Here is a 14,600-nt window from a genome sequence, read left to right as displayed (position 1 = left end):
ATATCGCAGGACTTTTTTTTTTCTTTTGCCTCCTAAAAGGGTTTCCCTTTTATATCCCATGGATGAAAAGTTTGTTAAATGCCTGGACATAAAGCTCCTCCCTTTAGGGTGAGAGCTCATTCTACCAGGGGTGTAGGAACCTCCTGGGCTTTTTGCCATCAGGTATCTGTGGCTCAGATTTGTAAGGCTGCTACCTGGTCTTCAGTGCATACTTTCACAAAAATGTATCAAGTGGATGTTCGAGCAGCCGGGGATTCGGCTTTTGGCCGCAGTGCACTGCGGGCTGCCGTATAAGTTCTGATGGCTATTGTTTGGCATGGTGTCTTCCACCCCTCAAGGCTACTGCTCTGGGATGTCCCAGCAGGTAATGAATATTAGCCTGACTCTGTGTCCCATGATGTATGTAAAAGAAAATAGGATTTTTACATCATACTGTAAAATACTTTCTTTGAGTACATCATGGGACACAGAGACCCCTCCCCTCTTTTTTGAGGATTTAGTGCTTGCTACAAAACTAAAGTACTTCCTGTATGGGAGAGGTTATATGGGGGATCACTTCCTGTCTGAAGACCTTTGGTCTACCAGTGTCCATTCACCCAATGATAGAGTCAGGCTAATATTCATTACCTGCTGGGTTATACTCCGTTTCCCATGATGTACTGAAAGAAAATAATTTTATAGGTAAGTATGATGTAAAAATCATATTTCATTTTTTATTTTATTTTTCCAAGTTGTTATGGGTAAGGTTCCAATTTAACCACTTCAGTTTTCTCTGGTAGTGTTTACTTGCATTGTTACTTACGAGAAATGTATTGTTTTGTGTTTTGATTCTTCAGGTATCTCCCCTAATTAAGGGCTTTCTTGACCGGCTTCTAGTGAGGGACCCCAGCCAGCGAGCCACTGCTAATGAGCTTCTGAAGCATCCCTTCTTAACCAAGGCAGGGCCTCCATCATGCATTGTTCCACTGATGAGACAGAATCGCATGAGATGAACAGTAGAAAGAAGGACCTTTCTATCCTTTGACACAGACCACCAAAGACTGACCTTATCTGGGGGGGGTAAGAAGACTGCTGTGGCACATTGGCTTCCTATTCAGTATTGTTGCACCAGGAACCCTGGATAAAAACTACTGACCAACACCTCTCCCAGAGCTTCCTCGAGGTCTTGATCTCTCTGCCCCTTCCACCACCCAGGCAAGCTAGTGACTATGGATGCAATGTCTCTGGCTCCAAGGTGACCCCATAAGCATCTCACCAGCCTTAGAGTGCTCAGGTAATTTATTTGATAACAATACACAACACAGGACCTTGAGAAAAGAAGAGTCCAGAACATTGCTTTGGACCAGAACATCTGTTGTATTCAGATGTAATTCTCAGAAAGCACTTGGAAGGACACAGAATGCCTCATCTGATACCTGGGACTTAACACTGGAAAAATGAACAGACTTTGACTCTAGTCAGGGGACAACTGGAATATGTTTGCCTGGAGGTGACATTAGTGTATTTCCTGTGTGATTACAGATGTGTGTCACCAGCGGACAGATTATCGGTTTACCATTGTTAAACTAGACATTACCCAGTAAGAGCATCATTTAGCAATGTTTCTATCTAGATTGCCCATGTCATCTGTCCCTGCATAGAAAACGTGATGGAAAATATGAAACCCTTTCAGGCTCACCCAACAACATCAAACAATCGTTCACAGTAATCCAAAGGACACTGATCAGAACTGACCTGACAACACTAAAATCTGATTGGTTGCCATGGGATTGCTGCATATCATTAGTGCTGTTTATATGCTTTATTAAATAAGCTGGCACATTTACAAAATATGCGCTAAGGCTAATGTACTAAAGACATTGAGAATGTTCATAATCTAATGTATAAAGAATCCCTCCAATTATCCAATCATGAAAATAAGTTCGGAGGGGTATTATCTTTTTTCCACGATTGGATGATTGAAGTGAATCTACATTCTGTGAACATTCTTAAATCATTTAATAATCTGGCTCGTATATAGGGCAGTGATGGTGAACCTTGGCATCCCAGATGTTTTTGGAACTGCATTTCCCATTCTCATTCACTCTGCAGTGTAGTTGAGCATCATGGGAAATGTAGTTCCAAATTATCTGGGATGCCAAGGTTCGCCATCACTGGTATAGGGTATTACTGTGCCTCTGCTTGCCATGTAAGCAGAAATTTGAGTTTCTCTCCATTTTGTGTAGCCACGTAGGTCTGAACCAGGAACAAAATCTCTTTAGCTCTGTAACTGCCGTTTCCTAGTCTCTCCTAGCTGTGCTAACACAGAGAACTAGATTGTGACAGTTGTAAGTCCTACAGAGCTGCTGATTCGTACTATCTGCTCCCTGAAACTTAGTGATTGTATGATCTTTATTTTTATAATATCCTGCTTTTCAAATAAATTGATGTTTGTTAAGGGATATCACATGCCAATAATGAACAGTTGAAATACATATAGTATAGGTAAAGTCATTTTAAATCTGTTCAGCTACTCCTCTGATTTACACACCTCTTCCACGCTGTACTATTAGGAAGATGTGCCCATTATTTCCTATTTTTCTGCTTTGTGTCATCTGCCTGCTTTTTGAACCCAAGGTGAGGATGATTAACTGCCAATCAGCAAACTGTAGGCAGAGGAACACTGGAAGCTGTAAAGGGGAGCCTTGATGGAGTGTCACCGTGATTGTGCAGTGTGGTAAAAGGTTGTAAATACTGAAAGAGAATTATTGAATAGTATTACTAATCCATTTAAAGGAGCACACGTTTTTGTTTAGCTGTTTGTCTGTGATTCTGCTTTAATGGAAGTGAGCAACTAAGACGAATTCCAGTCTAGTTACCAGGCAAGGACGTTTTAAGGAGATGAAATTCACAAAATGTACCCATTTAAAATTTTGTACTGGAATGGAACTATATTTAGTTTAGAATAAGATTGCATCTGTAGCCATCACTTCACTACATCCAGTGCTAGAACAATGACCTTTAGCAACCAATGCAAAAAGGTCAAAGAGCACCCACCTCTTCCTGTAAGAAAATCTGTAAGGTGACCTTACACTGGACCCTCTCCCCACCGCTCCGGTCCCACTGTACTGTGGTCCCGCAATCCTGCTCTGTCAGGGACCAAAACGGCACTTCACCGGTTTGGGGATTTGAAATCCTCACAGCATAATCTCCTTTCCTTACCTCTCGGCGTGTGCAGACAAGAGGCATTCTAATTGGTCAGCACCATCACTTGGATGGCACTGACCAATTAGAATCCCTTTTGCTCATCCTGCCGGAGATGCCCGGAGTATTTCAAATCCCCAGATCGGTGAAGGGGCAGGATTACAGGACTAAAGTACTGCGAGACCAGGGTATGAGGAGGGGGTCCAGTGTAAGGTCACCTTACAGATTTTCTGTGAAGGGTTACAGGTCCTGCCCTTTTTGTGCCCCTTGCTGCTGAAGCACCCGAGGAGACTGCATCTTCTGCCTACCCCTTGGCCCAGCAATGCCTACATCAGGATTATTGACAGCATATCTCACATATGTGAATACTCTGTTGCATGAGAAGGGCTAAGCATCTTTCCTCTGGTTCCAGCCTTCTCAGCCATAACAGGCAGAAAAGCAGTAACTACATATAATACCCCATTATGTTTGCGTTCTTGCACATGTGTGACTTTTAGAGGCAGAGGGACCGTATAAACTGTTTTTTTTTTTTTTTTTCCCCCGCAGAATGTTATTAAAGAGATACTAAAGGCTTTTAATAAAGAGGTTTTACTTGCCTGCTCTGTGCAAAGATATTGCACAGAAAGGTCCCTTATCTCCTTTTCTGGCAGTCTTCCACCAGTGCTGTCCACTGTTCTTTCCAGGTTCTAAGGAGGCACCTGTATTTGTACTCTTTGCGGTCAAGCTGTGTACATCCATAGACTCGCACTGTGTCCGTGAGCCACTCCCCCACTCCCTCCTCACAGGAGTTTGACTGACAGCAGCAGGAGCCTATGGCTCCGCTGCCCTCAGTGTCTTCTATGTGGCCAGGAAGTGAGGGGAGCGCTGCAGCCACAACAGTGCTGGAATGGCGACAGGATTTAGTTAAGTGTTTAGGGATGGGGTTAGGTAGAATAACTAGTGGGGTGTTTTTTTGTTTACCTTAACGCAGAGAGTACATTAAGGTTAAAAACACTTTGCCTTTAGAACCACTTTAAGAACTGGGAACAAGTTAAAGTGGTTGTATAAGTAACATGATTCTTACCTTAAATGCATTCTCTGCTTTAAGGTAAAAATCCAGCGCTAACTATATCTGTAGCAGCACTTCTCCTCTGTCCCACAAGCTTAGCTGAGAGTAGTGGGAGTAATTGGTTATTGCTGCTGTCAATCAAAACCTGTGAGCAGAGAGTGGAGGATGACACGGAGCTGGGCTGTGTGTCTGAATAGACTCAAACAGCCTGGCTCGTGATCAAGCATGCACGTGTGCCCTCATAGCAAGTGTCTTCCCATGGGGGCATTCAGTGAGTGGGGAGAAGACAGAAGCACCATCGAGGGACCCAAGAGGAGGAGAAGGAGGAGGTTCAGGGGTTCTCTGTGCAAAACCACTGCATAGTGGTAAGTATGATATGTTCATTATTTTAATTTTTTTTTTTTTTTTTTTTTTTATGTAAAGCTTTACAATCACTCTAACGTGTGGACAGGTAATAGTGCTTAGCTTGGTTCTTTGTGCTTGTGGGACTCTAACGTCAAGTCTCATAAACCAGTGACCTAATAGTTCATATATTTCCCACATCTTGCTGACTAGATTATGAACACTAAAAATATCTAGCTCAAATAAGTAGCTTTAACAGGTAGTTGGTAAATTTTGTGTTTTCTGTTTCTATGAAGCAAAGGTGATCGGATACTAATTCTAGAAATGTAGCAGACTGCTTCCTACTCCATAGACGGGATCATGCTGCCTTGAAGGCACTTTTGTGGTCTTTCATACAGAAGAACGTTACATAGGGCAGCCCATATATGAAAGTAATGTACTTACCCTGGCTAGAAAAAGACTTTCCTGTCACCTGATAAACATCTAGTCATTTTTTAAATCCCAACTGCAGGCTCCCCTTCCTCCTCTGCTGTATTTTATTGCATTTCTTTTTGATAAATTTTCATGTCTTCAAACTTTTCTTCCCTGGATACTCTTAGTAGGTGGACCAGTACTTAGAAGTATGGGATTCATTAAAACGTTATACTTACCTAGGTGAATGCAGTATCAGTCTGATTCTGCGTCTGTCCCTTACTAGCTCTAAGAGCAAGAACTGAGTGATCAGCTCTCTGACAGTCATCTGCTCTCTGTAGGCTGATCGATCAGTCACCGGCTCTCTTCTCTGCCCCTTCCGTGCTTACTGGAGCACTGGATTGTGGAGGGGCTGGCTCAGGCTCTCAGTGGATCAGCCTGAGAGCCTGAGCCAATTGCCAAGCCAGGCATCTGAGTGGATCCTGACTATATAGTCTGGATCTTTTCAAAGCCTGAGCATCATCTGACAGCGGGCTTTAGCCCTGTGTCAGCTGAAAATGGCTCACAGGAGTGCAGAACGAACTTTACTCGGAGACGTATAGCCAAAAAAGCTTTGGCTATACTTCTCTTTTAATGATGCAGAGAAAAGTGCTCACCTGATGACATCGGCACTGCTTTTTGCATTATGTGTCAGTGCAGGGCACCGTGGTAATATTACTTCAAGGGGGTGGGTCCTAGACATCCTACACTCAGGATATTCTTAGTCTTCCAGATTAAATGACAACCACTGTCAATCATCCTAGTAGAAAGAGAATAAAAAAATGTTTTCTCTGGAGTTGGGCTTTAATAAAGTGAAGAAAATTGCTTACTACTGTAAAAAAATTCTCTGTAAAACCTATTTAACTCATAAAAGGTGAAATCTTATTGGTTGCTGTAGGTAACTATTGCTCTTTGCATTACTTTACATACATGTCTAGAAGCCATTGTAAAGGCATTCAGTGGCTAAAATGGCCAGTGTTGCTATTTTAAATGTGATTATGAGAATTTAGCAGCTTTAAGAATTGTAATCCCAGCAGCCAAAACCCCTCAATGCACTTAGGCAGGGATTTGATGACACTAATAGTAGCTTGGGTGGCTGCTATGAAATACATAGCGTCCAGTGGTCCTTGCTGCTTCAATTCCTTCCCAACGTGCCAGTGGAGATTGTAACTGCCATGGCTGTAACCAGATATTTCAATAACCTATCCACATTCTTTTATTGGAAGCCCTTAAAAGAACACTCTGCTAATAAGAGTTCCTCAAATTGGTGAGGTTAGTTTGATTTGTAACCTAGGCCTTTATGATGTCTATATTGAAAAGACTCTTCCAGACAGCTCTGCATGGGAGGCAACAACAATGTCAACTGAAGCCATTCACCAACTGGAGAAGAGAATAATGAATAATCATAATCAACTGATCAGCTGGTGGCTTCTGGTCACATGGTTGACTGCCACAGAGCTGCTTTGATGGGTATCGGAGTTGCATCGATAACGAGTCTGGTTTCCTCAATTCTGCATATCCATCAGCCAACTCAGAGTCAGGCCCAAACTATTTCTGAAAAACATCTTAGAGCCTAAAGGTCGCATGTGTTTAAATCTGATCTATTGATTCTGCAGCACGCTCCTTTTCTTGACCAAGAAAATGTGATTGAAAGAACATAATATGGTTGGTGTGGTCAGCTTTGCACCCTACATCCATGAAAAATGTTCCCAGATAATCCATTCAGTGTCATCCAACTTGTATGAACACATTGAAGATTATGGGACCCATACTGCACATATTTAAATTCTAGTACAATAGAGAACTAGAGAACATTTTACAATCGGATTGTAACCAATGTGGACCATTTAGGAATAAAATTGTGCAGGCTTTTAGGATCACAGGAAAGCAATTATTTTAGGATTTATTAAAATAAAAAAAAGGAAAGGTTGACATTTTTCATGTTATTTTATAGGATTTTAGCAGGTGTTAAGATTTTTTCATAATTTAAGCCTTTAAAGTTGTCCTTAAAATGAACATGTACTTTGCTTGTTAGCCTGCCCCCTCTGCTACTGGTGCTTACCCTCCCTGTGCTCCCCCACAATTCTATTTGTTCGCTGGCTGCCCTGAGAACAAGCCCTGTGTAAAGCCGGCTATAGATAGATCAAATTTGGGTTGGTTCAGCAAGGACTGGCCGAAATTCGATTCATCTATGGGCAGGCTGGTTGTACTGAAGTCGACCCATCAATCAATTTTGGTACAACCAGCCAGTCAGTTTTTTACATGCGATCACTGCCGGCAGCTATAGCTGCAAGCAGTTATTGTGTTCTGTCGTCGACCTCACATGATAGTGCTTGGCTGTATAAATGGGTGCTCTTTGTTGCTTAAGAGGCCCATCATGAGAGGAATTGGAGAGAGTCACATGCTCCCCTACACCCAAAAGTTTTGGGTATTTAACAAGAGTAGTGGAGGGTGCAAGGACAACAAGCATGGGGAAGGGGGGTGGGACATCAAGCACACTCATTCGTTTAATCCTAATGGGCCATGTGCAGGTTGGCTTTAAAGGGCTTTAAGTGAAAAATTGAACATTTAATAGAATAACGGTTCAAATGTGTGTTCTGCTCTCAAAATAGATTACTTTTAGCTGGGATGGTTGTAAATTGAATGTACCAAGAACCAATCCAAAATTGATGAGTGTATGGTTAGCACTGCACAGGGAACTTCAGGGTGGGAGGAAGCAAACTTTTTTGGAGAAGGAAGGAGCATAGGTAAGCCTTTGTGGCTGGACACATCACAGGAGCCAAGTATTTTGGTCAGTGAAAGCCCTAAAGGTTCCTCCAAGCTCCTAAAATGTACTACTCCTCAAATGCTTTAATAATTTGATCCACCCACCCAGAGCTTGCTCATCTCGCCCTTCACAGAACTTTTCTCTGTTACGTTCCTCTTATATTTTTGGCTCAGAAAAGCTTAGTTATCCCCCCCACATATAGAAGTATCCATATGAAGTACACCCTGATTTTGTTTAATTTTTTTTGTACAGCTACATCTCACTATATGTATAATATCACTACAGATCCTCTATAGAGTTGCCTGCAGTGGGATTGCCATTGCCTTGTGTTTGCCTGCCGCTGTAGGTATACTAGGACTGTCTTATAAATGCAGTGTACAGTTTTATTCTGATTGTAGAGAGGATGATTACTGCACTAGAGCATAACGTCTGTCTTTGTGTGTCGTGTTTGGCTATATATTTTGGAATACTGCCTTTTACCTATGCTGCCCCACCTGTTCTCCTTTTCTCCTTCCTTCATGAAAGGCAATAATTGTTCTGACTAGTAAGTCATAGCTATAGACATGGACTAGCACCCTAGTTAAACTGAAGGAGAGAGAATTGTTGCTTCTGCTATTGATGACATGAGGTTCAAAATGACAGAGCTTTATTTAAAAGCAGAAAAAATAATTGCGTGCAGTAATACATCACACCCAATCATATTTCAGTTGTCTACATGAAGCTGCTGATTGTTCTTTTATCTGCTAGCTATGGGTTACTGCTCAGCACTCCTATTTACATTTTAGTAGGCTTTGGGTAACTTGTTAATATCTAGAACCAATGGCAACTACAAGATCCAGCATGCCCAGGTTGCTTGATGCCCCTCCCCATCATGATGGCAAGGGCTTTTTGGGACTTCCTTGGCTTGGATAAGCTTTCACCGTGGTTTGAACTAAACTTCATATATATATATATATTATATATATATAATATGGTAATGATAATGTGCAGTAGCCAATAGCAGATGGTGATAGTTTGATTAGTGTAAAACGAATCCAGTTGCAATGGACTCTGCACTTTGTACTTTAACTTTGTGTTTGTTTGATTTTATATATATTTTTTTTTTTTATCAGCCTGGTAATGAGTTACAAAGTGTGGTAGCTTTACTGTAAAACCTGTCTTTTGTTTGTCTTCAACATGTGCAATGTATATTTCACCTTTTTATATAGGACAGTTCAGCCATTTGTTCATTAGAGTGTTATGTCCATTACTATCAATAGTGCCTTATGCATTGTATCCATTGACATTCCTCAGCCCATTCGAATGACAATCACAGACCGTTCACTCAGAATTCTCAACAATGTGAGCAATATTAGTAGTGCTGGGAGATCGCTGACCCCCATCCCCTCCCTATCCTTACCTGAGTTACTACTGGTTATAGTTTTATATATAAATATATATTTATAAATTGTATGTTTGAAAATTCTGCAGTATTGCTGCATTTTGGATCTGGAGACTGAAATATGCTGTGACTCTGAGGGACTTGAAAAAAAAAGGAACTCTGCTCTTCAATTGATTTGTACAAATAAATTCAACTGTATTTTGCATTGGTTTGGACAGAGCTGAAATAGATTAACTACTAGTTTTACAAATACAGTTTTGGACAAAACAAATCTGTCTCTGTGTCTTTATTGATACACACACACACACACGTACATACATGGGGGAATCCTATTGCTGTACCTTTTTGTATTTGGACAATTCCCTGTCAACGTACAGGTGCATCTCCTAAAAGTAGAATATCATCAAAAAGTTAATTTATTTCAGTAATTCAATTTAAAATAGTGAAACTCATGTTTTAAATAGATGTGTTACAAACAGAGTGATGTATTTCAAGCATTTTGTTCTTTTAATTTTGATGATTATGGCTTACAGCTAGTGAAAACCCAAAATTCAGTATATCAGAAAATTTGAATATTAAATAAGACCAATAATAAAAAGGGAAATGTTGGCTTACTGAACAGTATGCCCATGTACAGTATAGTATACACTCAATACTTGGTTGGGGCTCCTTTTTTTATTAATTACCACATCAACGCAGCGTGGCATGGAGGAAATCAGCCTGTGGCACCACTGAGGTGTTATGGAACCCCAAGTTTCTTTGATAGCTGCCTCCGGCTCATCTGCATTTTTAGGTCTGGTGTCTCTCATCTTCCTCTTGACAATACCCCACAGATTCTCTATGGGGTTTCGGTTAGGCGAGTTAGCTGGCCAATCAAGCACAGTGATACCATGATCATTGAGGCTGAGTTCACATATGAACACGCAGCAGCTCACAACAGGAGTCCAGTGCTTCCTCGTTCACCATTTCCGACTTCAGCCTGAATTTTTGGCCGAATTTTGGATCTGAAACAGACCAAAAGACGGCTCCTGTCCAAATCGAAGCTGCTGTGGAGATGTGAACTGGCCCCATAGAGAGACGGTCATAATCTCCTGCTGTGTGAATTGGATGTGGAGAAACCCACATTCTATTTGCGCTAGTGTGAACCCTTCCTAAACCAAGTATTAGTACTTTTGGCAGTGTGGGCAGGTGCCAAGTCCTGCTGGAAAATGAAATCGGCATCCTCATAAAGCTGGTCAGCAAAGGAACCCTGAAGTGCTCTAGAATTTCCTGGTAGAGGGCTGCACTAACTTTGGAGTCAGCACCGGTAACCACAGTGTGAAACGCATCAACAATCTTTTTTATCCTTTGTATGGACTGACACTAATAAACATATATTTCATTGGGTGCGGCCGCCCGGATTTTTGCTTTCCTTTGCATGCACTGACTTTGGACTTGATAAAACACAGTGGACCAACACCAGCAGATGACATGGCTCCCCAAATCATCACTGACTGTGGAAACTTCACACTTGATCTGATTCAACTTGGATTCTGTGCCTCACCACTCTTCCTCCAGACTCTGGGACCTTGATTTCCAAATTATTTTTAGGCAGCATAAATGATTCATGACCGGATTACCCCATCCACTTAATCCTACCATGTGCCTTTTGTATTCAGACAGTGAGGTGAGTTCCCCATGAACCAAAAATCCGATAGAATGGTTGTACAGAAGTCAATCAGTAGATCAACTTTGTATAACCACCCTGCATGTCCGCCGAAATGCAAGTCCGGCGGGAAGATTGGCGTGCAAAACTTTCTAAGTCCGCCATACTTTCGGGTCAAAAAAGTACGCCGGAGGCTACACACGGGGGGATTGTCCGGCGGACTAGAGTTTGCCGGACTTTTCCACCCGATTGTTTGATCGTGTGTACGCGGCATACGGCTTATGGTACTCCTAGGGATCATCAAAGATTTTTATATTGTTTTTATAACCTAAGGCCCATTTCATACGGGGCTGTCTGTATTTAGCCATCCGCTTGCTCAGCGGGGGTCGCTCCGTTAATCCCTGCTGAGCCGGCAGATGACAAGTCCGTCTATGCACTCTGTGCAGGGACGTACCTCTCAGAGACTCTGCTTTCCCCCTACAGGGGGATCGGATGATTGCGGACCGCCTGTCTGATTTCATCTGATCTGCCAGACGGATGGAAAATAGGACATCCATCCATCTGTCTGGATTTTGCGGATCGAATGTCAGTGGACTTGTCACCGCTGACATCTGACGCTCCATAGAGACAATGGGGAGACCGTTCAGATCAGCCTGAAAAAACTGACAGGCAGATCTGAACGGTCTGCACATGTGTAGGGGCCTAACCCTGACTTGCACTTCTCAACAACATTGTACCTTACTTGTTTGGAAAGTTCCTTTGTCTTCATAGCAGTGTTTGGTTAGTGGTGTCTCTTAGGTGTTGCAGCCTCTGGGTCTTTCAAAAAAGGTGTGTATATGTAATGACAGATCATGTGACACTTAGATTGCACACAGGTGGACATAATTTCACTAATTATGTGACTTCTGAAGGTAATTGGTTGCACCAGAGCTTTTTATGGGCTTCATAACAACGGGGGTGAATACATGCCAATTATCAGTTTTTAATTTCGGAAAAAGTTTTATGTATATATTTTTCTAACTTTACTTCACAAACTTAAAGTGGTTGTAAACCCTTACAACACACTTTGACCTACAGGTGAGCCTAGATTAAGGCTTACCTGTAGGTCTAAGAAATATCTCCTAAACCTACACGGTTTAGGAGAGATTTGCCGAAAGACAGGCACCGCTGTCTACGGTGCATATGCCGCGAGTGGCGGCTCCCGTGCGCATCCACGGGAGTGACGTCATTGCGGTTCCGACGAATGACAGTGCCGGAGCAGCGAGACCCACCAAGAAGATGGAGGCTCCGGACTACAGGGGACAACGGTGACTTCGCTGGCTCCTGTGTCAGGTAAGTGACACATAATGGACTACTATGCGATGCATAGTAGTCCATTATGCTTTACCTTTGCATCCCATCAGGGTTTACTTCCTCTTTAAGCCGCATACACACTATCAGATTTTCTGCTGTTTTTTTTTTCCTTCAGATTTACCAAAACCATATAGCGCAAGGGCCTGCCTGATTGCATACGCATTGAAACGCCTAAGGTTTGGCCTCATATTGTATGGTTTTGGTAAATCCTGAAAGAAAAAAGTCAGTAGAAAATCTGATAGTGTGTATGGGGCTTAAGACTATTGTGTTCTGATCCATCACTTATAATTCAGATTAAAAAAAAAAAATTTAACTAAAGGCTGTAATGTAACAAAATAGGTAAAAAGCCAAGGGGGGTGAATACTTTTGCAAGACACAGTATGTTGAAGGAAATGTTTGCCTTCATATGTTCCACATGTTTTTAGGGTGGAAGATGTAACATGTTCCCACCTCTGCAGCCGCCACCCGCTCTGCTGCCTGTAGTGACAGCAAGCAGGGGATCTTCTCCCCCCCCACTTGCTGTAACTATTTTAAAAAAGACATGGCCTTGCAGGGCCCCACCCGCCCAGCCACATCATTCATTCTGTGAAAGGCAAACTAAAAGTACCGACAAACTTTGCAGCTGACGGCTTGTAGTTTCAATGAATTACCATGGTGTTGTTGAGCACTCTGGTTGTTCATTCTCTCTTCCTGTCAGTGTGTATATGCCTGCCCGTACAAGGTATGAGCAGCCTGATACACTAACAAGTCTGTAGGAGTCCTGCATGACAACCACCTTCAGCAGATCGCGGGTGCCATGCAGGACTCCTACAGACTTGCTTTTACAGGCTCCACATAAATAAAAAAATTATACAGTACCTTGAAAAAGTATTCATACCCCTTGAAATGTTCCACGTTTTTGTCATGTTGCAAACCAAAAACATAAATGTATTTTATTGGGAGATAGATCAACACAATTGTGAAGTGGAAGGAAAATGATAAATGTTTTCTTTTTTTTTTTTTTTTTTTACAGAAGTGTGGCGTCCATTTGTATTCAGCCCCCCAAGTCAATACTTTGTAGAACCACCTTTATCTGCAATTACAGCTGCAAGTCTTTTTGGGGATGTCTCTACCAGCTTTGCACATCTAGAGTGACTTTTGCCCATTCTTATTTGCAAAATATTTCAAGCTCTGTCAGATTGGATGGAGAGCGTCTTTGAACAGCAACTTTCAAGTCTTGCCACAGATTCTCAATTGGATTTAGGTCTGGACTTTGAGCTATTCTAACACATGAATATGCTTTTGATCTAAACCATTCCATTGTAGCTCTGTATGTTTTAGGGTTTTTGTCCTGCTGGAAGGTGAACCCCCACCCCAGCCTTTTGCAGACTCTAAAGCCCCATACACACTATCAGATTTTCTGCTGATTTTTGTTTTCGGATTTACCAAAACCATGTAGTGCAAGGGCTTGCCTGACTGCATATAAATTGAAACTCCTAAGGTTTGACCTCAAATTATATCGTTTTGGTAAATCTGAAGACAAAAATCAGAAGAAAATCTGATAGTGTGTACGGGGCTTAACAGGTTTTCTTCCAAGATTGCCCAGTATTCCCTGTCCCTGCTGAAGAAAAGCATCCCCACAGCATGAAGCTGCTACCACCATGTTTCAGGCTCGGTTCACATGAGTCGCATCCATCGCACAGCAGGAGTCCGGTGCGTGCCGGTTCACCATTTCAAGTACGATTTTAGCACAAATTTTTGGCTGAATGAAACGGACCAAAAAGGGCACTAATTTTTCTTGTAAAATGCACCAGACCTGTTGCAGAGATATGTGAACCTTGCACCGTCACATTCTCCTGCTATGCAAATTGGATGTGGGGAAACCAGCATCCAATTCGCATAGGTTTGAACCCAGCCGCACGGTGGGGATGGTGTGTTTAGGGCGATGTGCAGTTAGTTTTCTGCCACACATGTTTTGCTTTTAGACCAAAAAGTAATTTCTTGCCACTCTTCTGTAAAGGCCAGATTTTTGGAGTACATTACTAATGCCCTGTACGTACAACTGGGTTCCCATCGGAATAAACTCTGAAGGTTGTTCCGACGGAATTCCGCTGAAACTGTCTTGCGTACACACGATCACACCAAAGTCCGACCGTCAAGAACGCAGTGACATACAGCATCTACGACGGGACTAGAAAAAGCAAGTTCAATAGCCAGTAGCCAATAGCTTCCGTCTTGTACTTGCTTCGGACCATGCGTAGTTTTTGGTCCGTTGGAACAGCATACAGATTTGTTCCGTCGGAAATATTTAGAACATGTTCCATTTCTAAGTCCGTCCGAATTTTCGAGAAAAAAAAAGTCAGTTGAGGCCCACTCATGATCGGAATAGACAACGAAAAGCTTCCGCCGGACATTCTGCTCGTGTGTACGCTGCATAATAGTAGTCCTGTGG

At 42.2% G+C, this 14,600-nt stretch overlaps 1 protein-coding gene across 2 annotated transcripts in view; it reads left to right on the top strand.

Annotated features, from left to right (window-relative positions):
- The window catches only part of PAK4 (p21 (RAC1) activated kinase 4), a 108,639-nt gene extending 99,197 nt beyond the window's left edge, over positions 1–9,442 (top strand). For both annotated transcript variants that reach the window (XM_077480083.1, XM_077480073.1), the window contains exon 9: positions 837–9,442. In XM_077480083.1, coding sequence (XP_077336209.1) covers positions 837–992 — 156 coding nt within the window. In that variant the 3' untranslated portion in view covers positions 993–9,442. The remainder of the gene's footprint in view (positions 1–836) is intronic.
- The last annotated feature ends 5,158 nt before the right edge of the window (positions 9,443–14,600 follow it).

The sequence above is a fragment of the Lithobates pipiens genome, unplaced genomic scaffold (genome assembly GCF_037356315.1).
Source record: "Lithobates pipiens isolate NorthernLeopardFrog02 unplaced genomic scaffold, aLitPip1_a1.2 Scaffold_1, whole genome shotgun sequence".
NCBI lineage: Eukaryota > Metazoa > Chordata > Amphibia > Anura > Ranidae > Lithobates > Lithobates pipiens.
This window is presented reverse-complemented; position numbering and strand designations above follow the sequence as displayed.